Genomic DNA, 27,284 nt, shown 5'->3' with positions numbered 1-27,284 from the left:
AGGATAAATGCTAGTGTCCTTGCCAGTTTTCAGTCCCCTATGATGTATGGTTCAAACAGCAGGCTGGCAACAAATTTTCCCCACAGAAGTGCAAGTGTAAACCTGACCAGACTTTTAATACAGGTTGCTAAAGAGAATGAAAGAGGACTCACACAAAAAGCATTTGCAGCCTTGAGAATCCTTTGTTTGCTTCTTTCTGCCACAATTGTCTTCGTTTTGTTCATTTGCTCCTGATTATTTTAAGCGTTGTCAATTATTTAGCTAACAGGCAGAAAACTAGGCTTTTATAGACATCCAAAGGGGCTCTCTTGAGTGTAATAATGAAAGCAGTTTATTGAACGCCTGTGAGGTTGCTTTCTAATTGTGCGCATTAATCTGCCCATGCAAGCTGGCTGAAAATATAGAAGCAGATTGCACATGCAGATGGAGCACACAGAATGGAATGCAATAGACTTATACGAAACTGCATTTTCCTTAAAACTGGATTTATGCTCATTACTTCAGGTAATAAATGAAGCTTACATCTAAAATAACATCCAGGAATACTGAATGACCTGGTGGGAGGAACGAATAGCCGAGCTGTGTTATTTCATCCAGTCAGGGAAACAGAAAAAGCAGGTGGGTTGAGAGGATAGATTAGTTTTAAGTGTGGGTAGAAAATTATGAAAATAATTCTGCTGAGAAAGTTGCTTTATGTTTTTCTTTAAACAACCTATCTTTATACTTTCTTGAAGCCTTATACCTAAGATGAGCTAGTGGCACATTATTTGTTCTTTTCCTCAAAGTCAGGAACAGATGCTCAAAAACTTGCAGACAAGAAACCCTCCTAGCCAAAGATTAGCGGTGTTTGATAACTATCATTAGGTTTGTCCAAATCATCTGTACTATGATCTTGCATTACTGCCAGTGAAGTCTGTGAATACTGTATTAAGCTTGGTATGTGGCTACTGGGAGGATTTCTGTCGGAAAACAGGTGGACTAAATATCCAGAGAATGGCCTTTCTTCATAGTAAAGTGTGTTGTAGTTGAAATGGAGACAATACAAAGCAACACACTCCATTTTCAGAAGGCTTTAAACTTTTTTTATTATAGCATGCATGCTTTTTATATATTCTTACAAAACTCGTAAGTTTACACTTTACTCATTGGTCATGAAAGACAAAATGCTTATTGGAATAGACAGTTGCAGGTTTCTTTTACTTATCCTTCTTTCTTTCTTGGTTTCTTTGTCAACGACCTTGGTAGAAAATTCAGGGGGAAAGATGGATCCTCGTATCAAACTTCTCTCTGGCTCACAGAAGTCTCTGTAAAACCTCTTCCACAAAAGGACATTGCAGAAAAGCCATCAACATCATACATGAATTTGATGTGTTAACAATTTAATGTAATTTTTTACCATATAGCCTCCAACAAAAGATGATTCCCCCACCTACACACACTCCAGAAATGAACATTAGTTCATGCTGGCAGTTTTGGACATGGCTGATGTCTGATGAAGATCCACATGGCAATGCACAAGGCAGGGCTCTCAGTGAGGAAGGAACAAGGGCATCAGTGAAAACACACCCACCATGGACCTTACTGAAATGAAGGGCAGCATTTCTTCTGGGTAGGCCTTTGTAGGGTTATGTAACTAGTCTTAATTTCTGCAAAAGTTGAGGAAGTTGTTATACTAAGCCAATTAAGTATGTTGGAGTGAGAAGTTGTTGATATACTTGCTGGTGCTGCAAAAAGATGCCTTGAATTAAATTCGGGGTTGAGTTTTTTTTGTTGTTATTTTTCTTTTCTGAGAGGGCGAGTCCAGCTATTTTTAAAAATTATCATGAAGCTTCTGGGTATATGTGTGAAACTAACATTATGTATGCAGTATGCATGCTTCTTAGTTTTCCAGCTGAATTGGGAGAAAATGGTGAAAAGTCACTTCAGCATTGCTTAAAGGCAATTATTTTGGAAGCTGATGTGTCCAAGTCATTCAGCACTAAATGCTTCTTCTGTGGGCTTAGTGGCTACTCAAGTTGTCTACTCTTTGCAATAGCTACAATGGTTTACCTGCTTTGGGGTTCTTTATTTTGACTATTTTTTATTACTATTTTTGAGTGACTTTTAGCATACTTGTGGATGTTCATTAGAGCAGAATTGTAATGGTGGAGATCCTGCAGCTTGAGAAAGCAAGAAGTTGATGAGCTGTCTTGTTTTCAATAGTAGTAAGAATTGGCCATTATATTTTACAAATAGAAATATATATTTGTCAAGAGAAATAAATAGATTTATGATATATGCAAAAGTACTGTGCTGCCTTTTTTTTTTTTCCAAATGTACTGGCATAAAGGCCAGCATATTTTTTGGTATACTGGCATTTCAATATCCATCAATTAAAGCAAAAGAATTAACTGCCACTGGTTCCATTGGGGAGAACTAATGAAGACTACAAGAAGCCTTTTAATTAATGCATTTTTAATGTTAGTCTGTAAGACAGACTTAAAGCTGAGAACTTTATGTGTAGGCAGAAAAATTATTTTCTCTCTGTCCTTGTGTCGGAGAAGAATACAGTCTCAAATGAAAAGCTTAGCAAGTGGTGCTGTGTGACTCTTGGATGGAGAAAAATGCTGGTAATGCTGGAAAATCCTGAGTCCATATCCTCATTCATGTCCCTAAGGATGAATCCTTTTCAAGACTTTTGCTATCCTTGTAGATGTGACAGTAGATAAAAGCAATTGACACACAAAATTGAAGACCTTATTCTGCAGATGAATTTAGACCTTGGATCTTGCAATGAGATCGTTGTGGGTCTTCAGATCTTTTGCAGTTGCATTCTGTAGTCAACTGGGGAGCTGTCTGCTTCTCGGCTATCAGGGCTGGTGATCCTGTTGGATCATGTGAACTCCTACACAGGCCTGAGGCTTTGGCTTTTATAACCATCCCCTCATCTCACCCCAATAGAAATGTGGGCAGCATTTAGTCCCAAACACTTGCTGAGCTTCAAAAAATGCTTTTGCATAGCAGCTTTTGTTTTTAAAAAGGCATCTGCCTGAAGAGTAGCTGTGGAATGTAAATCCGTATATCTGAAGACCCACAGAGAGTGTCTGCAACATTTCTGATTTCCACTGTCATGCACCAGCCCCTTCTAGCACATTACTCAATGATCCTGGCAGCAGAGTTAATGTTTTCTCATGACAGCTCTTAAGAGTTATTCAAGCCCCAAATCCTGTATTGTGCTTCACTCCCCCACCTCTGCATCTGTACTGATAAATATAACACTGTCAATCACTGACATTTCTGAGGCCTGAGAGTGCCCGCTTCCATTGCTAGAAAATTTTTTACCTCCCAAAATGGTGTGGTAGCATCTAAAAAACTTGTTGGGAGCTGTGGTTGATATTCATTCCTAGGCAGAAGCCATGAATTGTTTTTGAAAGTGCTGTTTGAGACAGGCCAAAACTATTCCAGCAATAGTTACTGCACTGTAGATGCTGAGTTGCCATGCTAAGAGCAGTGCTTGGTGCTATTAAACACACCAGTATGGGAGGAAGCTGTTTTAATTAGGAGAGCAAAAGGTTTTTTCCCAATGGTGTAATGGGAGACAGGGCTACCAGGACAAAATACCCTCATAAGATCACTCCAGCTTAACTAAAGTACCAGTGGTTCTCTTCAGACTGATGCTTAGGGGTAGTCAGAACTCAGGCTAGCAGCCAATTAAGAGAGTGCCTTCATGGTTAGTCCAAATCTTTCCTCTCCTTTTTCCTAGCTGTGTTTGAAGGTTATCAGGATTCTACTGTATTCAAATAAATTTCTTCATCTCATGCTCTTCTTTCCTTAATGTTACTAAGTTTAGAGGAACACATTTTAGCATTTTTGATTAGCTCTTGAAGTTTTAGCAAGTGAATGGGAAGTTGCTCCAGCTGTCTGACTGTGTACTGATAATATGCTGGTTTCCTTCTGGTGATACGACTTTCCTTTCCAGAACATTAATTGAATAGCCAACTCTCTGAATTCTCTCTTTCCATGCAGCCTGATTTAAGCTATTTTCTGTATTGCTATGACTGCAGGTTTAGTATTATGAAAAATGCCATTCAGACATTGTCTGGTAACCCTAGGTGCATTGCTAGGTTTCCACAGAGATGACATACAACAGAATAACATATATAAGACCTGACTTGTCTTCCATTAGAAAACTCAGAAATCTGAGTCCCTTTCTTGTGATAGGAACACTTCATTAATGTATTACTTAATTTGGTGAAGTCAGGTATTTCTCTATTCAAAGGCAGTGCATAGTCTTGCTGAGGAACTTTATTTGCTTCCACTGTTGTAGTCATCTCTTCTGATACTTAAACTAAGTAAGCTTTTCACTTATCAGTGTGCTGATCTGGGAAATTCAATGGTCTCCACCACATTTTTATGCAAATAATGAGAAATTCTGCACACTCCATGTCATTCTCTTGCCATCGATAAGGAATTAGAGAATCTAGCACCAACTTGCCACATATTTTTTCACAGAGCTTCAACCTTCTCAAATATACTCCAGATTTTTTGTAGGAGTTCTTAGTCTTCCTGGTGTAGAAATAAATTGTTATTTGATCAGTTTTAGCATAGGTAGAGAAACACAAAATCTGCAATTTAAATCTTCTCATTCCCAAAATTATTCTGTGCAATCTTACCACTTAATAACTCATCTTTTGTGAAAAAAAAATTCAGTGCTTAACACTTGTATAAGAAGACTATTTGTTCAACCTTTATGTATAAGTACTTTGTAGATTAGGGAAAACAGTGTTTTATCTGGTTCTTTCCTTATTGTACATTTCCTGAGGTCTGTTACCTACCCAGGTAATGGAGGAAGGGGAGTGAACTGGGAATAGTGAGACTCTAAAAGCCTGACTCACTAGAATTTAAGCAAGTACGTCGTACCTGAAGTGGTAACATGGTTTTGTATTGTGTAGAATAGCAGAGAAGAACTTGTAGTTTCTTGTTCTTTTTCTGAACTTCTCAATATATCACTCCTCACTGACCAGCAGGACATTTTACCAATAAAGTATTAACTCACAGTTTTAGATCATGGAGTGAAATATAAAACACACTTGGTAGTCAGTTAATCAGAAGCAGTTTTCAGCAGCCAGTGCTTTTTCTCTAAGTCTTTAGTAGTGGCATCTTCCCCTGATCAGAGCTAGCTGGTTGCCCTGTGAGAAGAGTAAATCTTTCCATTCAATATCTCTTGCAGCACTTTTTCTGCTCTCACTTCAGTGCTTTCATGTTTTCTAAAACTGTACACAGAAATAAAATTGACTCTTTAACTCTGTTCCTTTGAGTGGGAAAAGAATTCAATATATGTGCCTGGGAGTGCAGGTTAAGAAACTCATTCCTCACCACAGAACACAAACTCCCATCTTTTGTTTTTGTTTGTGACCTAGTTTAATTGTACTTGGTCAAAACTGAGCAAAGTAATGCTAGTTTGAAATTCTGGGTTTGTTAGGCATGCAGCTGGAAAAAGAAAATTGCCCTTGCCAGAATAAGAAATGAAAATGTTGTGCATTAACTAAAGACAAGAATTTTTTTCTTGTTACAAAATGCTTGAAAGCTTTTCTGCTTGGTAATCTGTAGTAAGACTGCATTGTATTAACTGTGAAGAAAAATTTCTGAAAATAATCTTTTAAAGTACTTAGCTGAGATTTATAGATCTCGTAGAAGGATTTGCAACAATTCTGTGAAGCAGTTGACATCCTCATGAAGTCCAGTGATATGTGAGTCTGTTGTATAGGAGCTTTAAAATGAGGAATGCATAGCCACTGTACACCCCAAATATGCAAATGACCATAATTGTTTGCTTAAGAAATCATCCCAGCAAATGTTTTATCCACAGTGTGGGTTCTGTATCCTCTGTCCCATTTGTCTGTTTCCATAACCTTTTTCTTTCCTACCTGTGATGTTTTTCAGCAGACACGTGATAAAATGTCTAGGCTAGATTCCAAGGGTGGAATAAAAAGCTGTGTTTATTTTTATGGAAGCACTAACAATTCTATTTGGATTGAATTTCTTCATAGCAAAACCAATGAATTACTGAACAGATTGGACGTGGGTTTGCCAAAGAGTGATTCCTGTCAGATTGCTAATCCTGGCCCAAAATCTACAGCATGGGTAAGCAAAACTGCAGCGTATACTGTATTTTCTATATCAGCTTCCCAGGTGCTGTCAATAGTGTAATGTTAGAATATCCTAATTGAGCTTAATTGCTGAGACGTAACTCAGGGAGTACCAAGGATCCTTTCTGGGTGGATGAGACTGCCTACCTTGTCTCTTCCACACTGGCAGGGTATTCTACATAGTAGAGAACTGCACACAGACCTCTTTCTGATAAATGAGAACTCGATATATGTTCTAAGGTTAGATGAGGATCTTAAGCATGCTCTGTACCCATCCACTGGTGGTAAGCTTTTATGAAATTTCAATAAATTCATGTCAGCAGATGCTTTACTGCATTAAAAATAAAGAGAAGCTTGTTTCACACTGCATCCTAAAAGTGATTCCGCACACTGCTTGGGGTCTTTGTCCTAATTTGAAGTAGTCTGGTAAGTATCAGTGTAAGTAGGAAATAGATAAAGTATTGCCTCAATTTCATCATTCCTATTGACTCTTAAGAGGCTTTTTCACATACAATTAGTCTCTTCATGTCTAAACCAAGCTTTCCTACTAATGTAGAAAGTTTCAGTGACGACTATTAACCCTGAAAGAGAAGTATTTCTCCTGTAGGGAGGTTGATAATTGGGGAAGGACAGAGAACAGGGAGCCAAGCAGACAGAAATTATCATTGGAAGCAACTGAGTAGAAGTTTGGAAGTATCTGATTTGGGCAGCCCTCTGTTGTATGCACCCTTGAGCACCAACAGTTGGGTAACAGGAAGGGAAGATTTGCCTCCATATTTCCTCAGAGGCTTTAGAAATGGGAAAAAAATCCTCCCTTTACAGAAATTGTTGCCAACAGGATATATAACACATCTGTCTTGCCTCTAGTATCTCTTCCTGGTTTTCCTTGCATGAAAAAGAAAGTTAATATTGAAATTAGGTTCCATTCCCCTTTAATTCTTCAGGATATCTTGTATCTCTGAAAATCCTAAAGACATTTTAGCAAATGTGGGCAGAGATATATAGCTAGAAAGTGCCAATTTCTGCCCAGCGCTGCTGGACAGAAGGTCAATTGTAGGAGAGTGGCTTTCAGACTTTATTTTGTACTCCTGGGTGAACAACCAAAATGAAGTGGTATGGAAAGGGAGAAAAGATGTCTTGAAACCACTTTGGCATCCCTCTTGAAGCATCCAACACTTCAAACAGTGGGGAATTTGCTCTTTGGTAAGGGAGGCCTAGCTCTGCAGCTTTCCTACAATGTGAGCATTGAACTGTGAAAACGAGTGAACTCATGTCCCCACAACTGACTTGGATTTCAGCATTTTGTTCTGCTGTCTTCATATCCATACAGAAGTGGGTGGATGGCTGAAGGAACACTGAACTATTTCATTTGTACAAGTCCTACTTTTAGCCTTGTCCTTCTGCTCTGCCTACCTATGTTTGGCTTTCTTATTCCATGTTTTGTCAAGTTGTTCAAAAAGTTGTGCCAAATTGCATCCCATAGTTTATCATTCACACCACCAGTGTCCAAGCAGATAAAATACATCATTTATCTCTACTGTTCTTTAGTATAGCTGACATTATACTTGTCTTTTTTGTAGCTGCATTTCTGTAGCTTTTTATACTTGTCTTTTGTGTGGCTGCATTTCTGTAGCTTTGTAAATCGAATAATCACTTGTTTATAATGCGGCAATGCAGTTAGCAAAGTCTTTCCAAACAGTTTGGATGAGGTCCAGTCTATAGGCATAGACACAGCCTTTGAGCCAGAAATCCAAAGGATGTAACCAGTGAGTTCTTATCTAAATAAACTTGGCATGGCACCAAAATGCTAAACCAGTAGGAATTCTAGGACTCTGATTTGGATGTTACCTTGAATGTGTCCTTTGTCTGGAGTAATTAAAAGATTTAGGAGCAATGTATTTGAAATAGTGGTGTGATAAGCTTAGGACATGCCTAACATGCATGCTAAAAAGGGGAAATATATATATATATGTATGTGATATTTTTTTAAATTTTAAAAATTTGTTCTGAAAACAGTCTGGAACAATGTGATGCAGTTCAAAGTTTTTTTTCCCCTCACATCATTTCTTGGCTAGTGATACTAATTTAGCACACCTAGCTTAACTATCCTTGCCAAATGTTACTTCTCGTCCATGAACAAATATGACTACTTTTGAGTGACTCTGTCATTGATGACTTTTTAGGCCTGCTTATTTAATCAAACTCATAATTAATTTTAATCCTGTCTTTCAAAGTGTGACCAATCCTGTGTAGATTTTTATTGTCTTCCAACTTGATTAACATATTCTCCACACAATTCTCCAAGCCATTATGGAGAGTAATGAATAATATTGGACCCAGAATGTGTCTCCCTGGACACATGTAGCAACATCTCCCAGCTCAAAATTGAGCTATTAATAATTGCTTTCTCTATTCAATCTTTTTAGCAAATTATGTGCCTGTTGTTTTAATGGTGTCATTCTGCATGCATATATCAAATTTTGGAAATAGTCTGTAGACCTGTAACAAATTCCTCACTTAAGTCAAATCTGCACAATTTTTGTATTAAATTATACTGGCTTATTTTTTAGTGTGCTGTCCTATGTCCCTATGCTCAAAGACCTTACAGTAGAAGTTCCAGTGTATAATATCCTAAGGATTGTCTAAGACCCTAATTGTCAGTTGGCTTTTTGCAAACAATTACAACGTGTGAAAGACCAGGGCTAGTTATTGTAATGAAAACCTATTGCACTGTTATTGCATTATTTATGATGTGTAGTTCACATTTTCAATTTTCTTGATGCCTCACAAATAATATTAGGTTTGATCTCTCCTGTTGCCCTACCTCCACAAAAAATATCCTGTGCTTCCCTCTGCTATAAGGCCTCCATTCTGCTTTTTCATCTTGGTAATGTTTTCATTACTTTTATTTCTTCCCTGAATACTCCATCTCATTATCATATATCCTGATTGTGTTTTCTGACTGCTCAGGATATCTTTATGGTCGTCACTAGGATGGAGAATAGCACTTGCTGTGACTACCTGGCTGTGATGCACAGATGGACATTCAACAAACAGAATGACTGAGAGGCTCTAGGCCACTTCTTGTTTAAATTCTAATCAAGACTAATCTGTTTCTTAAGTAACTGGAATCATTCGACCATTTGTGTTTGTTAATTACCCATATAACAATTTGAGAATAAGGTTTGGGAGTTTGGCCTCACTCTCACCACACTAATATATTTTTATTTTCTGCTGAACAATAGAAAAGAAGCCATGCTTATAAGCAAGCTCTTCGAGACGATGAAAACAAAAGATTAGAGGAAATGAGGCAAGAACAACAGAGGAAGGTAATTATACATTAACAGTTTACATATTGTATCATTTTTGCATGCTGTGAAAGTAATTAAATACACTGATTACCTGTAGCCTATGCACAGAGCTTCTCTTTAGCAGAAGTGATTCAGTCACCGTTTTCAAATATTGTGAGAGAGATGAGTCAAGCTGTAAAATTTGAACAGGGACAGGACAATTATCTTCTGAGTTCAAGGCTGTTTTCATCTGGAAAACGTGCTCCTTTTCACCTCTCCACTTGAATAATTGTGTGGAGGGTTTTTTGACCATGGCAACCGATTTCATAGGCTAAGGAAATCAGTTTACTCTCTTGCAGGCAGAAGTCATCTTATTGAGGAATTAAGGATGATTTTTCTGAATTGTCTCTTTCTAGAGAATTGAGGGCCATGGGCCTGGCTTTTTCAAATGGGGATGTGGAAATGCTCAGATTTCCTGTTAATTATAGCATGGCTCTCTGTGTAACTAACTACCTAACTAATGAGTTTTGAATTGTCTAAAAAGCAGGCATGCCATAACTGCAACTTTGAACTCCATATTCTGCATATGCATCATGCATTGCCTGAAGTGTGTAGCCCCTCTGGTATAGATTTGGGTACCATATCCACATAAAGTTCATCTGCCAAAGGTGATGGCACTGTGCAAAGTTTTGGCTCCAGGTTTGACTGTAAAAGTACAGGGAGGGCAGCACATGAAAATCTAGCAAATAATTTGAAAATATGTGAGCAAGTGCCTCTGCTGTTACTAACATCCAAATTAATGTTAAGCTACTTCCCCAGTGGGAGAATTTTAGCACAACAAATTCCATACACCGAGTTTCTTCTAGAACTGCAGAAGTTATTCCCTGTCACTGATATATTTCTTTACATGTTGGGGATGTGTCCTCATTTCATAGTATTCTAACAACTATAATACTGGGAAAAAAAGATGGGGCAAAAGGCAGTCTCTTCATTGCTATCCCATCAGGTATATGCTTATTCCAAGAACCTCTACAGAGGAAAAAATTTTGAAAGCCAGCCTGGATGGGTGTAAGACTGGTTCCTTTTGTAGTCTGTACATGGACCCTTCCAAAGAGAAAATAACTACAGATGTAAATTATCATGCCCCTAATTCATGGGTTTGGTTTACGGGACTTGTGCAGACCTGTAGACTCTTTAGCAATTTCCATGGGCTGCTAAGGAGCTGTTGGCTGCTTCTAAGGCTCCTTTTGTTTGCTATGTGGTTCCAAGGTCTCCTTGCCTTCACAGTTGCTGCTACCTATTGTGCAGAGTAATGCACTACTTACAAACCTACTGTAAATAATACGGATTTTAAGGGCACCAATAATTGTCCCTCAGATATATGTTGGCTCATTTCTACTTCAAACTAATATTTAGTAATGATAAAGTAATTGTGAATTCTGTCTTGTGTGTACCTCCTAACACAGTGTAGCTATAAAATGTGTAGGTATTGTCAGTTCCCTTTTTTTCTTCAGAACAGGTTTTAGTATGTATTGCTTGATTTAGAAATATTCAGTACACTTTGAACACTGCATTATATACACACAATATATTTCAGAACATTACTCCAAGAGAGGAGACGACATATTGGAAAGTCAGATACCGAGTTTTAATTTTCAGGTTGAATAGTTATTTAAAATAGTGAAAATGGAGGTTGGCTTTTTTATTTCTTAATCCTGTTTCTTCTTTTAGGGCTAGACAAATATTGATACACAACACATTCTCAGTTATTGATTTTCTTCATACATTTATTGCATAGTTTTTACTTAATGTTTCACTTAAATCGATTTAAAAAAAAAAAAGTCATGTGGTTCCATTCAGTTATTGAAGCTTTTATCTAAGCACATAATTTTATTTTAGTTTCTATTCTTACTGCTGTGCAGTTGCAATGGAAAATATGAAAGATGGGTCTGTTCCTATGCCTTCCCCCTTGCCCTGCAAGCCAAATCCTTTGCAGAAAGATCCGCAATTTCTTGGGTGTGTTGCAGGCAGAAGGAGCTGGACAAACAAGCACACATACAAACCAGAGTGATACGAACTGTGTTTTCTTCACAGTTCTGGCTAAAATTGCATGAGCAAACTCTCCTCTGAAAAGAATTCCCTTTGACACTATTTGTATACCTAAATACTACGTAAGGCTGGTAGTCTGCTCGGTGCTGGGCGCTTGTATATGCTTCTACCATGCCATTTTCAACAAGTACCACTTTCCCTCCTCACCCTGAAGGGAGCCCCAGGGTGCTGGAGGTGACACAACCCATCACATAGCCCAGATCTCATCTTCTGCTTGCACTCTGTAGAGGCAGGAGGCAAAGGACATGTCTCCTTCTTACTCTGTGGGAATGACAGCTGTGTCTGCTTCTGACTTTTGGCTTTTGTCCCCCTTTGACCCACTGGGAAATTCAAATATGTGTTTTGGGGCAACGGGAAGCAGACTGGTGTCTAGCATACCCCCTTATGCCTAGGACTGTAAATGTCTGAATACTGTAACTTCCCACTTTTTTTTAAGGCACAAACAAAAAATTATCCACATGCTGAACAGAAAAACCACTCAGTTTTTAAGATAGTGCTGTCACATAAGAAAAATGTTGCTGAGAGAAGTTCTGACTTTAACTGGGGTTAACATCATGTGGAATTAATAGGGTTTGCAGCATAAGTATGTTAATTAAAAGTAAGTTAGTTTATTTGTTTATTTCTTTGTTTTTCACTTTTATCATTGCCAGGCTGAATTATTGGAATTTAAACAAAAGCAGGAAGAGGAAATCAGGACAAGATCACTTAAAAATGAACAGAGAAGGTAAGATGCAAAACTTGCAGAATACACTCAAATTGAATTTCCACCTGAAAAGGGTCTCAAAATTGCAGTCACTCATGCTTTAGAAGACTATTGCAATGGGGATCCCTGACCTCATCTCTGGTTTATCTCTGTTTTTAAATGAGCCACTAATATCCATGATTACAACTGCTCACTGCATGCAGTATGACCCAGAGTGCCTTTCTCACTTTATTTATCCTATCAGCATAGGATACAGCATACGGCAGAAACTATTAATAGTTTTATTGATGACTACTAGTACAGTAGCTTCAGCTGGGACGCACTTGATCTATGGATCTGTATACAAACCTAGATATCTATCTATATTTATTTTTATAGCTATATTTTTATTTATTTTAGAATGGACTACTTTGTCCAGGCCACATCTTGTGGTTGACTGTCTCTGAGGTTAACAGACAGATCTAAACCTGGGATTTGGTATTGATTCAGATGGAACCTGCAGTGCAGCAAGGCCTTCTGCAGCTGCATGTCTTTGCACCTCAGGCTGTGCCCCACTGCTGTGACCTCTCTATGCTCAATAATTCTCATCTTCCACTTCTTTCACTTAACTGACTTTTCATTATTCTGAATCACAGTGAAATTCTCAGCTTTGTTTTCTGCTGGCAAAAAGAAACAATGCTCAGGCTTGAAAGTAAAAACTTTTTTTTTTAAAATCAATATGTAAACATAAAAAAACTTTTGTAGTCAACCACTCTTCAGACTGCTTTCATTTTTTTCTCTAGCAAAAACACTGAAATAATTACCCATAGAAGTTAATGAAGGATTTTCAATTCCATCCGTTTCATTTGCCTAGACAGAAATAACCCAGTATTTTGGTTTTTATTTAATTCTTACCAATACCATTGTAAAACATTAAAACAACAGTCATATCTCAGCATGTGTGTCAGTCCTAAGCAGCAATCAAGGGGAAAAAGAAACAGTTTTCCAAAGAATCATAGAATGATTTGGGTTGGAAGGGACCTTAAATGTCATCTAGCTCCAACCTTCCTGACATGGACAGGGGCACCTTCCACTAGACCAGATTGGCTCAAAGCCCCACCCAGCCTGGCCTGGAACACTTCCAGGGATGGGGCATCCACAGCTTCTCTGGGAAGCTTGCACCAGTGCCTCAGCACCCTCATAGTGAAGAATTTCTTCCTAGTATCCAATCTAAATCTACCCTCTTTCAGTCTAAAGCCATTCTCCTTTGTCCTTTATCACATGCCCTTGTAAAAAGTCCCTCTCCCTATCTCTTGTAGAGAACACTAACCCTAAACCCTAACCCACTTCAAATACTGATAGACTGCTGTAAGGTCACCCCACAGCCTTCTCTTCTCCATGCTGAACATTCCCACTGTGAAAATATTTAAAACAGATTGAAGTAAACTGTGTATTTGTCCATGCTTTCCAGATTGATAGAGCAGTGCAAGAAAATGCTAGAATTTCACAGCTGGATGGTAGAGAAAGTTGTCAGATGCATAAATTGTCTCTACTAGTAACAAGCTTAAGTGGGTTCTTCTATTTTATATTAGTAAATCAGTACTCCTAGAAACTTTCATTGTGCATTGAAGGCTGAAAGATTACCTAAGGTGACTTGTCAAAATATGTGACCTCCCTAAAAAGTGGCTGATACGGATGGTACGCAGGTCATCTTTCCATGAAGAATTTCAGTGCATTATAAACAGCAGCCTAGATGTGCCTCTTAATCCCAACAGACTGATCCCAGGATAAGGATGCATTTGGTGAATAGAAAATTAAGTCCACCTGATCTCATGCCCATCCATGGTTATGCAGCACAAGCTTGAAAAATACAGGGAAATGGGCACTGAAAACATGGGAAGGGAAAGCCACTCACAGTATGTTAAATTTCAATAGTTTGTGAACTTCTCAGCCGCCTTCCATCATTATTCATTTTTTTTTATTGTACTTTAAGGGTAAATAATGCTTTCCTGGACCGACTCCAAAACAAAACACAGCCTAATAACATGTACTACCCTGGATATACTGGATTACCTCAATAATGGCACCTTGGTAAGTTTTTTGGTACAGAATGGAAAAGAAAAGAGATTGTTTAAATGTTGAATTTTTTTTTCCAGACACTATTGTGTGTCCACGTGTGTTTAGCCTGCCTGACAGAACTTACAGCCCTGGCAGGCTGTCCTTAATACCTTTCAAGAAGAAATTCTACCTAAAATATAAGCTGTTCAAATGGGAGGAGGGAGGAACAGCTGCTCTTGAGGCAGAACTCAGTGGCCTTGTGTGTGAGGTACTCACTGCAAGGAGCCACATCCAAGGTACTTCCTTAAATTCAGAACAAGGATGGTGAAATCATTAGGGATTTTTAAAAGTCTTTAAATGAAAGATGCTTGGATATGCTGTAAATATTTTAATATGGTATTGTAATTAGAGGGGGAAAATCCCATATCTATCTATCTGTCTATCTAATCTGTCTAATCTATCTATATCTTTCCATGCATAGATGCTCATTTTTTACCTATATAAAATTATGACAAACAAGGCTCAACTACATTTCATTTAAAAATAGTATTCATCAGGATTCTTTGAAGAAAAGATATCTTGACTGTAATCTATTAAACATCCATTCATTTTTTCAACTGTTCTAATGAGACATTAATATGACTGTTGTTTAGAATTTCACTTTTCAGTGTAAAAAAAAAAAAAAATTATATGTTTTCTTCATCATGGAATTGTCCAAAGGTTGAAATTCTATTGATTAAAGGACTCTAGTACAAAAATGGAAGAGTTAGGAAGACTAAGAAGCAAAATTATGAGAGTCTAAGAGAATTTAGTGTGTGTGACTGTGTAGAGAAAGGTGTTTAGTTGATAAAATATAAAAGCTTGAATTGGATTAATTGGTGAGGATGTTTATGTTATCCAGTGAACACCAGGAAGAGTTCGGTTCCAGCATCTCCAAAGTCAAGGCATAGTTAAAAAGCAGATATTATTGCTACTGGAATTTTCCATGTACTGGAAGTGGGAAAAGGTTGTCTTCATCACTATAAGCTTTGGGCAAGCCCTGGGTTCAGGAACCTTGTGCTGATTTTTGGTCTTGGTGAGAGGAGACAGGACATGCAAGCTCAACCTCCCATCAGGTCTGTGAGGTTTACTGATCTGAAACATGAAGCACGTCAGGCAGTCCAGAGGCTGATGGAAGCCAAGTTGCAGATGTCCAGGCTAGTTAAAGAGTGTGAGTAAGAGAGCACAGTGTATGGCAGGCCTGAGCCATCTCCTGAAAGCCAGCATGTCTGCAGATAGCAGAATTAGAGACTGCAGGCGGGACACAGCCACCTGATAGTAGTGAAAATGTGAAAGGTAAAGTCTGCTGGAGGGTGCCTGGTTAACAAAGGCAACAAGGACACTTTGTGTCTTTTATCCCCATCCATGTACTGTTTCCTGATAAACCCCAAGGAAAATGTGTGACACAGCCAAGAACCCCAACATCTTACTCGAGCATCTCTCTCAGACCTGCCTTCACCCCTGAGAACCTTGCCACTGTCTGCAGAGGTGGCAGGGGTTTGCCTTTAGCCAGATGCACACGCCCTCTTTCACAGGGCATGTGTTGGTACCAGCCCAGGTAAAGTTTTAACGACAGATGACTCTGTGATGTATGCAGCCAATCCATGTGAGGTTTTTTAAAATATATATATTCAAAGAATGCGTCTACACAAATGCAATAAAACCCCATGTATGGAAGCGATAAACATCTTATGATGTTATTTACTTAATGCTTCCCAAGGAGCCTGCCTTCTGTTGGGTAATGCTAGATCTTTTTTTCCTTTCTGTTATAACTTAAGATTTGAAGACTAAACAGAGCAGGAAAATACTAAAATATGAAAGAATATGTCATAATGGATAGGAATTAAAAAATGAGTGTTGGTAACAAGTACAAGAAAGAAAAATAATCTCTCAAAAGATAGGCTGGAGGCAGCAATTTTCGTGTCTTTGATTATACCAAGATTCTTCTCCTTTCCATTGGGATTTAAAAAAAAGAAGGCTGAACTCCAGGGCTTACAAGTCATGTAGTCTGCAGCCTGGCATTTTACATTACAAGGGAGCTAACTGAAACAGGCCAGACTATGTATTAAGATTAAAAGAAGGTAAAAAGGTTCCCAAAGTAAAGACCTGAAGGTAATTTTTGAGCCTATTCCATCTGTGCAGTGGCAGCAAAGAGGAAATATTTGTTCTCTTTCCCTCTTGTATTTTTTTTTTCCTCTTTGAACTCTTTACAGTCACAACAGCTTCACACTTTAGCAAAAACTGAATGTTGTGCATTATTGTTGATGTACCTTTTCTATTTTTCACTGTCAGTTCTATTAGCCTGGTTTACTAAAGAAATGAAGTTTTCTATGATCATGCTGTCTGTCTGCATGTAATAAGGTTTTCCAGCTGCTGGCCAATCCTAGCCAAATTTGAAAGGGATTATAAATCTTAGAGATAATTAAATTTCTGCGTGTTTTGTGAAAACAGTGACTAGCATAGGAGACAGCCTAAAACAGTGCCCACTCTGAGGGGTGGTGCATCCTCTGTGTTGTTTGACTGCAGCCCTCTGGCAGATCAGCGTGGGCACAGCTCCAGAGCAGCTGCAGCTCCGCCCTGATTTCCTGGAGCCTAGGGGATTCAGAAAGGGACATGGATAGCACAAAAGACATGGAGAAAAGGGGAGGAGGCTGAATATGTTCTGTATGTCTGGGAAGAAGGCAGAAGAGCAGTTACATTGTCCAATTGTCCCCTAAGCAATAGGAAATCAGTTTTCATTAATTCAAATGCCCTCCAGACATTTTGTGTTTTATTAAGAATATTTATAAGCTGTTATATCAAGAAGGATCTTCATGACTGTAATTTTTCTGCCTTTTTGATTATAAATGCCAGGACACTCTCTCGATGGCTATGTAGTTTCCTTTTTAATGGGAAAACAATATAATGAAGTTCCACTTCTATCTGTGAGCTACTGCACCCTTGAGAAAGCCCGGAGTCTTGCTGTATGCTACCAAGAAAATTTTAATGCCTTTTGCACTGCCTTTGACATAAGGATAAACCTTTCAGGATAGGAGGATAAGAAAATTGCCATTGACCTTTTAATATTCAAGTTTAATAAGCAAGATCATATCATGGAATCACAGAATGATCTGTGTTGGAAGGGACCTTAAAGATCATCTAGTTCCAACCCACCTGCTATGGGCAGGGACACCTTCCACGAACCCAGGTTGCCCAAAGCTCCAGCCAACTTAGCCTTCAGCACTTCCAGGGATGGGGCATCCACAGCCTCTCTGGGCAGCCTGCTCCAGTTCTTCACCACCTTCACAGTAAAGAATTTCTGCCTAATTTAATCATGACTCATCTGGGACTTAGAAGTGAAACAGTATTTTTTCATTGTTTTGGCACAAATGATCAGTAAAACACTTCTGTTGTTACAAAAAGAGTTTAAAATACTTGCACATTTTGTTATTCAATTCCTCATGAGATTTGCCCATATCCAAGTATGTAAGGATTTGCAGAGACCAAAAGCTAATGAATGGCAATCCTGTAACAGAGACCTTGTTAATTTTTTGCATGAAAATGGGCCACTGTCAAGTACCCTTTCGTTTATTCTGTGAATGGGGAGAGGTCACATTGTAAACATATGAAATTTATCAGTCTACTCTTCTTTAATTAAATATTAGTTGTCTTGCTGAAACTCTCTGAGCCATAGCAAACCCAGAATCTAGAAGGCAAGGTGACATTACGTCTTCCTGTCTCATGTCTCCGTTATATCCAGTGTGATGCATAAGAATGAGAAGTGCTCCCTCGAGTGCTGACTCTGCTCTTTCAGTGGATGCATAATTCTAGCTATTTGCTGTGGAAAGCAGCTATGCCCTGAATACATAGGTGCAGTGGGACAGGAAACCCCATTCTCTTCCTTTCCCATGTGCAGAACAGGAACTCAATGAGATGCTGCATAAATTTGTTTTGAGGAAATACGAATTATGGATAAAACTATTTTGAATAAACATGGTCTGTGGGTTTGCACTTTTAGTTCTTGCAGCGTGACCCATGGGAAAGTTTCTTTGGAGTCTCAACCACCACTTGATTTATACTATTTGTGACCAGTTGAAGAGGGAACAAGTCATAAAGTTTACTGTTGCAAAAAGAGCCACAGCTCAAAGGCCCCTGAAGTCACAAGGCCAGCATACGTGCCACAGGTTTTTGTAAACAATCCATCTTTAATATACTTTAAGAAGGATCAAGTTGCATTATAAATGCTGATTTCCTAGAACAAAGAAAAGGCTTTTACGTAACATGGAAATATTTAGAAAATAATATTTGTATTAAAGAATCCAGAATGCAATCTACAATGGTTACATTTGTTTACCTGAATAATGTGATTTGCTAACTTAGCTAACTTGGTTAGTCTATGTACAATCTGACTTAAAAAGGTTATTCATTTGCTTCCTAAAACTGGTTGTTTTCTTTTTTTGTTGGGTTTTTTCTTTTTACTGAGAGTAACATGCTTGTCCTTTATGGCAGAAAATATAGAAACTACTTAGCAGAAGTATCAGCATCAACAAAGGGATCTCAGATGAGAGGATCCAGGCAGGCTATAGCTCAGTTTAGTGATTTCGCTCTGGCAGGGCTGTCAAACGTCATATGCAGATGTGTTTCCCCTGCCTTGGTCTTGAGCTCCATCATTCTTTGCTTTGAGAATCTCATCCTAAATGAGGATAGCGTCAGTCTGGGCAGGAACAGAAGAAACTTCTCATTCTTTCAAATTGCGTGAGGTTAAGGATTGAAGAATCTGAAGATATTTGAAATACTTCTAGATGTTTTTTTTCTCAGCAGAAGCAAGATATGTTTATCTCTTGAGTCAATACATCCTGCTGTTTATTTAGAGTTCAAATTAAAGATGTTTCTTGTGAGGACTGGAATCTTGGAGAAGGGTTTGTTTGTTATTTTAACTGGAGTTTCAAAAGGGCTTCAAATAAACAAGAAAGCTCCACACAGATGGATAACCATCATTCCTTGCATAAATATGTGATTATATTGCACATTGTACTGTACTAATGCTTTTTTTTATTTTTATCCAGTAGTCAAACTACTTGGAATAAAGGAGGAGCAAGGTAAGTATAATGAATTTGTTTGTTCTTTTTAGGACCTATGTCAGTATCAAGTTAGCTTTGAATTTGACATTTAATGATGACAGCTTATATAGTTTAATTTTGAAACAATATGAGGAGGGATCTTAAAATAAATGCATTCGAACTGTACGTTTGGGGGCCATGCAATGGCACAAGCCTAATCTGAAATATGATTTTTGTAAAGAATCGCAGAAAATGTATTGCAGGTAAGAAGAGTTGATGATGGTATTGAAGGCATCTTCAGGGAGTGCCTTGATATTTAGGCTAAAACTTCACTACAGCCATGTTCTCTACTTCATAGACTGTGCCTGGATAAAGCTGAACAGTTGAGGAATGTGGCTTGCAGTGCAGAAGGCGACTTAGTAAACTTTCAGTGTTCCTAAGGGATACTGTTGTGGGCTGTGTTCTTCAACTATTTTTCATGAACAAAAAGGGAGACTATGCATATCAGTGGAGGCTGTCAGTAAAAACACCACTACTGAATCAGAGAAATCAGTCCTTCTGTTTTAAAATGTCCTTTTCTTAAGGCTTACTGCATCTGTGTTCCTTTCTGAAAGGGGTTCCCTACTCTAAATCACAATTCTGATACAAGTATTTCTGCAGAGCCTTTATTTCTAGACTTAGACACTTTTGAAGCAAGTTTGGGAACTGGCAAAGATTTTTTGTTCCTTAGGAGATGCTTTTGACATAACTTTTTTTTTTTTTTTTTTTTTTTTTGAGACCTGGCATTTTATGAAAAGGAATTTAAAAGAATCAAACTTTATCAAACTTTTAAAAGGCCTTTGCTTCCAACCCTTCTCCCACAAATCTAGATATGTGACTTTCTTCATAATTTGCTACTCCAACAGTTACGTTAATATTTTTGCAGCAGGGCTTTATTCCGAAGACAGTATCTAAATATTATTGCTTGTTTCCCATGAGTTGTCTTTTCAGTTTTATGAGAAGTAAAATTGTTATTAAAAATTTTCTCAGATTCACTAAATAAATGACAATGTATAGATAAAGGCAATTCCCTGGAGGAGAAGAAATGGCTATTTTTTGCAGTCCACAGTTCTACCAGGTTTTATAACCTGTGGACAGCTGAAGGAGTTCAATGCATCGGATTCTTTGTTGTTTTCACCATATTTACAATACCAATAATGTATTTACATATGAAATGTACAAGAAATATGGATGGGTGTATTTTTAAGCCTTGTTTTACTGTTGTTCTGAAAACACATTTCAGCCTGCTATGTTAATACACTGTTCAAAGCGTTATTAACATGTCTGCAGATAATTAGGACATTTTGTGAACTAAATTTACAAAATGATAGAAATCCCTTCGTGAAGGCTTTACATAATTAAAAGCTAAAACCTGTTGGAAGAAAAGAAAGACTTTATTTTCCAATGGACTTAATCCCTGAGAAGTTGACTTTGAATTTTGTTTTTGCTGTAAAAGATAAATTTTAATTGTTTTCTCCCTCTTGTTACAGGGTATTGCAGAAATATTCACTTTTATCTGGCCTAGACCAAACGACCGCATAAAAGCTGCAAGAAACTGCTTTTTATTGTGGTTCTTTTCTTTACCCTGGCTTCAGCTGCACACCCTCTTCATGAGCAATCTGCAGAGACTGGTTTCTAGCTGTCATTATTCATGCATACATATTTGAAACAGCTGATTATGAAAGTCCTATTTAATTTTTAATAAGAATATGTGTAATTCTTTTTCATAAATTGTTTTGCCTCTTGGAGAATGTAATTATCCCAGTCTTCATGATCTCTGGAAAAGAAGACATAAGTGACTGCAGAAACTGCAGTAATATCTGTATTTACTTGCTGCAATTTACCAAGAAAAAAACAATTCAGAGACCATCTAAAAAAGCAGGTTGAGAGTTTTCTTTTGGGAAGAGAAGGAGAAGTGTTGCTGGGATTTTGTTTGTTTGTTTGTTTGTTTTCTGTTTGTTTTTGTGGAAGTTTTGTGAAATTATTTTACTCTTGTACTCAATTGCAGACACTCAAGAAGAAAAATGTGCATTGTAGACAGTATCTCTGAAATAAGTTCTTAGAAAAATACATAACATGAAATAAAGAAATAAAGCTTGAAATAACACTGAAATGTATTTGACCTCTCCATATCTTTTGTGATATGTCCTTTCTCTTTGTTTTACCATGGTAACTTCTGTTACAGGAATGGGGAACACTACTCCAACATTGGCTTTAGTTTCCTGCTTTTCGTTGTCCCTCGAGTCCTTGTGACTTGTCTCCCTGTCTCTGAGACAGGTGACATCATTTTAATGCTGTCTAAAAGTCACCATATAGGACAAAGATACTTCTAATGTAAAAGGGTTCACAGTGCATGTTACATAAACCACACAGAGATGGAAAAGTATCTGTGGCATTTGCAAATATGTCTTCAGCTGAGTTAAAGGTCTCCGGAGCAATTTTGTTCAGCATGCAGGCATACCATGATATTTTTCCATCACCCTTGCAATATGGAAACTTCATGACGAGTTATCAGAAGGTGTTTTTGAACCATGGATGTTGCGATGCTTGCTTCCCCTTGTGGGACACTCTAGTTGTCTTTGGTTCAAACAATCACTGAAATCTCTCCTACTGCTAGCTAGCTGATGTTCATAGGGAATGCTGGAGATTTGGCAATATTTTCTGGTTTAACCTTCCTTTAGGTAAAAATTCCTGGAAAAAATTTTTGGGAAGACTTTTCCATACCTACATAGTGGTACTGTATTGCAAGTGGTATTTGGCTGTGTCATTGGACTTCTCCTTTGAAAATTAAATTTACCTCTCCCTCCAAGAAATCCCTCACCTGGTCTCCTTGGGTAGATACTAGGGCAAAACATCTGCAGAGTAGGCAGTATATACATATATTGTACATGCATATACATATATTTTAGAGGAAATATCTTTGCTGTAGTTGGACCCTGGTATTGTACTCTAATGGGACTCACACTTGTAGGTGGTCTTTTTGGAGCAGTGAACCCAAAGACTGAGTGGGAGAGGGAATCATCATGTCCCCAACAAGTTAAAATTCAGTCTATGTTGCTATGTTTCTGTATCCAATGAAAAAGAACTTTTTATTAACCTGCTACCTTCGCATTCAGGAACAGTGATGTCAGGTCACCTTGAATAACCTCTTCTATTAGGCTTTTTTGCTTTCTTTTGGCTGTCTTCAAAGTGCTTCCCCTTATCCTGCATTTCAATCTCTTTTTTTGAAATGCTGTCTACAAACTATTTCAGACATTAACTATTCCAGTCCTTTTAATGGAGAAATAGCAGAATTTTTCTTCCCCCATCTTTCTGAACAGTACAAACAAATCTATATGAACAGTGGCCCAGGAAGTGTCTTTGACAGCCATGCCCTGCAATGGAGATGATAAGAAGTTACATCCATCCATAAATTGATGTTAGCAGGATGTCTGGAAAAAGCAGTTCTTATCCTGTTGGAAAGCTTCCAGTATGTCAGCATTACCACCTCCATACACACATACCCTGCCCAAACTGTAAATTTGAGAGCAAAAGGATGTTACAACATGTCTTTAAGGGCATTATAATGAAATAAACTGGTGGTAGACTAGGAAAACAGCTTCAGATTTGTTGAGAGTTAGGAACTGATAGTTGGGCATCTTTTCTATCTACTTGTTAAGAGCAAACATTTTATAAGGGTTTTCAAACTCAAATAGTTTCTCTATCTATAACAAACCAAACTGATTATCTTTGTGCTGTTGCATAAAACCAGATTTTATTACTGCATAACAGTAAATGGAGGATTTGGGGTTTTTGTTTTGTTTTGTTTTTAAATTGTTATTACAATATAATTTGCACTGATGATCTCCTTGCTTATTTTAGAAAAAAATCTTCCAGCAGGGAGTTGTGTGCATCTGGAAGTTGCAAGAGGAAACCCCCTTGCTTTTTCATTGCTGAGTCAAATTATTTTAACAAACTGACTGAACCATTATGATCAGCTATTCTGAATTCCAATATAACTTGACAGCAAGAGTCCTATGTTTAGATTTTATGGTCTGCCTAAATCAGAAACTACCTTTCTATGAAGAAATGTAGTAATTATTTAAGGACTTAAAAGACTGACTCTCTGTTATGTACCCAAAAGTTGTTCCAATGGTTTCTCTATTCCTACTTTTAAAACTGTGTTCCTGAGTCTTAGTATAAACTGACCAAATTCTGGTGTGGGGCTGCATTAGGAAGAGCACTGCCAGTGGGTCAAGGGATGTGATAATTCCCTTCTAGCCAGCAAGTGAGACACATCAGGAGTGCTGGGAACAGGCTTGGCTCCACAGTACAAGAAGGACGTGGACATACTGGAGTGAGTCCAGCAAAGGGCCATGAAGGTGGTGAGGGGACAGGAGCATCTTTGATCTGGGAGCAGACTGAGAGAGCTGTGACTGTTCAGCATGCAGAGTATAAGGCTCAGAGGGATCTTAACATGTGAGTAAATATTGGCAAGGGAGAAGTGAAGGATGTTAATGCAGGTGCCCAATAACAGGACAGTGGGCACAAGTTAAAATACAGAAACAGTTAAACACACAATTTTTTTTTAAATTAATTTATTTATTTTTTATTTTTTTAATAGCTTATCAGGCAGTGTCACTGCTTGCCCAAAGAGGCTGCTGAGTTCACATCCCTGGATTGTCCTGAGCAACCTGCCATCAGTAACCCTGCTCTGAGCAGGACTAGATGCTGTAGCAACCATGGGCAGGCACTCAGCTGATGCTGACACTATTAGAGGTGGGAGCTTTCACTGTGACTGCCACTGGGTAGAAATGCAAGCTTGAAATGAGAAAATACATCTGAGGTACTTCAGTTTCTCATTAAAGACTCTCCAAATTTCAAACCATTCTAGGGATTTCATCTGAACTCTCTCTGATCTGCTCTCATTAAAAAGAGTGGGGTTATTTCTTGCCAACATTAATTCATTTTTTTTTATTTCACTTTGAGCCCCCATTCCCTGTTCCTAGCTGTTTGATCTTTGCACTTAGCTCTTTAATTAAAAGAAGTCAAGCCAGCTTTTACTGCTGCCTGGACCTCTCTCTATGAGCTATCTTTATCTCTTATTCAGTTAGTGGCAACCACAGTCTTTACCACCAATTTCTCTTTCCTTCCCTCCCAATCCATGAATTCCCTTGAACTACATTGGGGTAAAAAAACCCTAACAGAAATGTTATTTTTGGAAGATTATTCCCATTTAGTATTTTCTTTTAAAGTCTCTCTAGCAAATTCTTAATTTTCTTATTTAGACTTTGAAGTTTGAGCAGTTCTTTATTTTTATGTGAGAAATTCATATGGCCTTGTAGAACTCTGCTCTTTTAACAAATACACATTTTGTCAGACTGGAAATCCTACCTATTCAAACTTTTATCTTTCATTAAGCTGTGTTGTCTGGTATTAATTATGCTGTTCACCCTTAATTCTTTATTGAGCACATCCTCTTTTGCTTTTCTAAGATTTTTCCCTGGGTGAGCATTAAATTGACAAACCTAAAGTTAGTTTTTCAGCACATTATCCTTTGGAAACATTAAAAAAATTATTTATTGTCTTCTGTGTTCAATCTTTTGGACAGTCACCATATCTCAGATGATTTATGCAGTATCCTGCTTTGAAAACAGCATTTTTACAATATCATCAGTTGATATACCTACAGCCAGTGGTCCAAGTTTTCTGCTTTATTGGTATTTAGTAACTTACTGCTTTATTTAAGGAATCAAAAATATATATTTCCCTATTTCCATCTGAAATAGTCATCTGTTTCTCAAAAATAAATATGTATGTCTATTGCTATTAGAAGTGAGGATTTTGCATTTTTGCCTCTTTCCTGGCACAGTGATGGTTATAAAGCTAATCTGTGGGGGTGGTAGAGCTTCTGTGCTGGTGTTCCTTTGATCTCTGCTGGAGTGGGATGTTTTCACAAGCCATCATACATGACTGGTGGCCACTGGAGGAGTAGGGTATTTCATTATTGTAAATTTCATCCTCACAGAAGATAATCTTTTAGTAGCCACCTTCCATATTAACTCCCCTAAGGAAAAAGTTAAGTTTTAGATTACAAAGGCAAAAATAAACTTATAAAAAGTAACAAATGCAGTCTTGGCATAGCTCTGATAACAAAGGTCTTCTCCAACTCAAAGGTGTGAGAAATACCATGGCTCAGCAGCCAAGAGCAGAACAGCCAGGCTGAATCTTTACAACCAATTTCTTAGCTGGTTGGTTCAATTGAATATGAACAATAAAAACCTAGGAAAAAAAAGCATTTCTCACCTTAAGAATCTACAATTTCTTCCTTAATGTAAACTGTCCTATACTATTTCTTGCTCTCCTTTTGTGGAGAGATTCCACTGCTATTGACACTCTCTCTCTTCCCATTTTTTTTAAGGTGCAGAAAACGTGTTGGCATGCTGGCATGCTTGATTTGTATTTGGTTTGTTGATCTACATGACTGAAATGCTTCCTCCATCTTCATGGAGAACCTGGTAAACAGATGTTGTGCTGTTTTAGCAGATCTTGAAGGTCAGCAATTGCTAGCACAGCAGAGACCAGAGTCTTCAATCCTAGAAATTGACCTGCTTGTCATTATTCACGTACCTGATCCAACCACATTTAAATAAAACAAAGACACTTGTTACAATGAACTAATCTGGACCTTTTACTGGAGGTTAATGTAAGTGCAAACTTTGCAAAGGTAAAACCTGTAATACACAAGGAAGTTTCTCAGGTAGATTTCATCCAGTGTGCCAAATTTATTTTTAACCTGAATAAAATGGAAAACAAATAAACAGGAAAAAAAATCAGAAAAAAACCTCCAAAAAGCCCAGACTACAATACCAAATAAATTTAAAAACCCTCAACCAAACTATTTTTTTTTTCCCATTTCTTCCAGAGGCAGGAAATGGTTTCATTTGGCAGGCTAAAATTGTTTTGGATTAACCTTTATTTTATATTACTTTTCAGAAGTTCTGCTGTACCTTTTCACTCTGGATCAATTCTGATAAGTTTTCTGTTCTTTTGAACTTTTTTTCCTGTATGTGAGATCAAAACTCAAAGTGCCAATTACTTAACTCTTTAAATCAATGTCTCTCTTGGTTCTCCTTAAAAAAAAAAAAAAAAAAAAAAAAATGTTTGAAGCAGTGATTCATTGATTCATTCTGCTTTCTCTGTTTAATCTGAGAAAATGCATTGCTTGCTCTTTGCACAGTGATAATTGTCTCCAGAAGGCAATAAAAATTATTTTAACCAGAATAGGGTAAATTGATAACAAAAAACCACAGCCATAAAGATAAAATAATTTAACATACAGATTCAATGTGATTTCACTCTTACAAGTTTCAGCTCCTTTTGACTTCAAGCAGGATGGCCAGCACTTGGGTATCCTGCACATCACCACAAAATGGACCTGCAGAAAGGACAAGTTTTAAGACTTGAGAGTGGGTCTGTGAGCTAATGAACTCTAGTGAAAACAAATTCTACTGTGTTAGCATTTTTCAAAATCTATGATTTGTAGAGGATGCCTCTCTTACTGATTTTATTTCAATTCTAACACAGGTAGCAGTAATCTTTACAGCAGTCTTCTAATGGTGTGAGAATAAAGTGCAAAGGAATGTGGAATACAGATATGGAGGTGATACAAGTAGACTTTGTATAGGTTTGTAGTTTGCATGAGGAGAAGACAACACAAGTTATTCCTGAAAGAGTAGATTATTTTCTTTTCCAAGGAGTGTTTTTACTGAGGAAAGGATTCAGTTTTCTGAACTGACTGGAGAGCAGGTCTGTAAAACCATCTTTTATGGGATCTTTGACTCCTAAGATGAATCAGCCTCTGAGGTCTGTCTTTGCTTTCTATGGAGAGAATGCAAATGGTCACCACAGACTGTGTTTC

At 37.7% G+C, this 27,284-nt stretch overlaps 1 protein-coding gene across 3 annotated transcripts in view; it reads left to right on the top strand.

Annotated features, from left to right (window-relative positions):
• Positions 1 to 21,497, top strand: part of EPSTI1 (epithelial stromal interaction 1) — a 48,591-nt gene extending 27,094 nt beyond the window's left edge. For 2 of the 3 annotated variants that reach the window (XM_021530831.2, XM_021530830.2), the window contains 6 exons: positions 6,030 to 6,123; positions 9,374 to 9,457; positions 12,178 to 12,251; positions 14,203 to 14,300; positions 19,352 to 19,384; positions 20,875 to 21,497. In XM_021530831.2, coding sequence (XP_021386506.1) covers positions 6,030 to 6,123; positions 9,374 to 9,457; positions 12,178 to 12,251; positions 14,203 to 14,290 — 340 coding nt within the window. In that variant the 3' untranslated portion in view covers positions 14,291 to 14,300; positions 19,352 to 19,384; positions 20,875 to 21,497. The remainder of the gene's footprint in view (positions 1 to 6,029; positions 6,124 to 9,373; positions 9,458 to 12,177; positions 12,252 to 14,202; positions 14,301 to 19,351; positions 19,385 to 20,874) is intronic. The other variant, XM_031504772.2, reaches the window with a different exon arrangement.
• Positions 21,498 to 27,284: the final 5,787 nt, after the last annotated feature.

This window comes from Lonchura striata, chromosome 2, assembly GCF_046129695.1.
Source record: "Lonchura striata isolate bLonStr1 chromosome 2, bLonStr1.mat, whole genome shotgun sequence".
NCBI lineage: Eukaryota > Metazoa > Chordata > Aves > Passeriformes > Estrildidae > Lonchura > Lonchura striata.
Note: the sequence above shows the minus strand (reverse complement) of the source record. Positions and strands in the feature narration are given on the sequence as shown.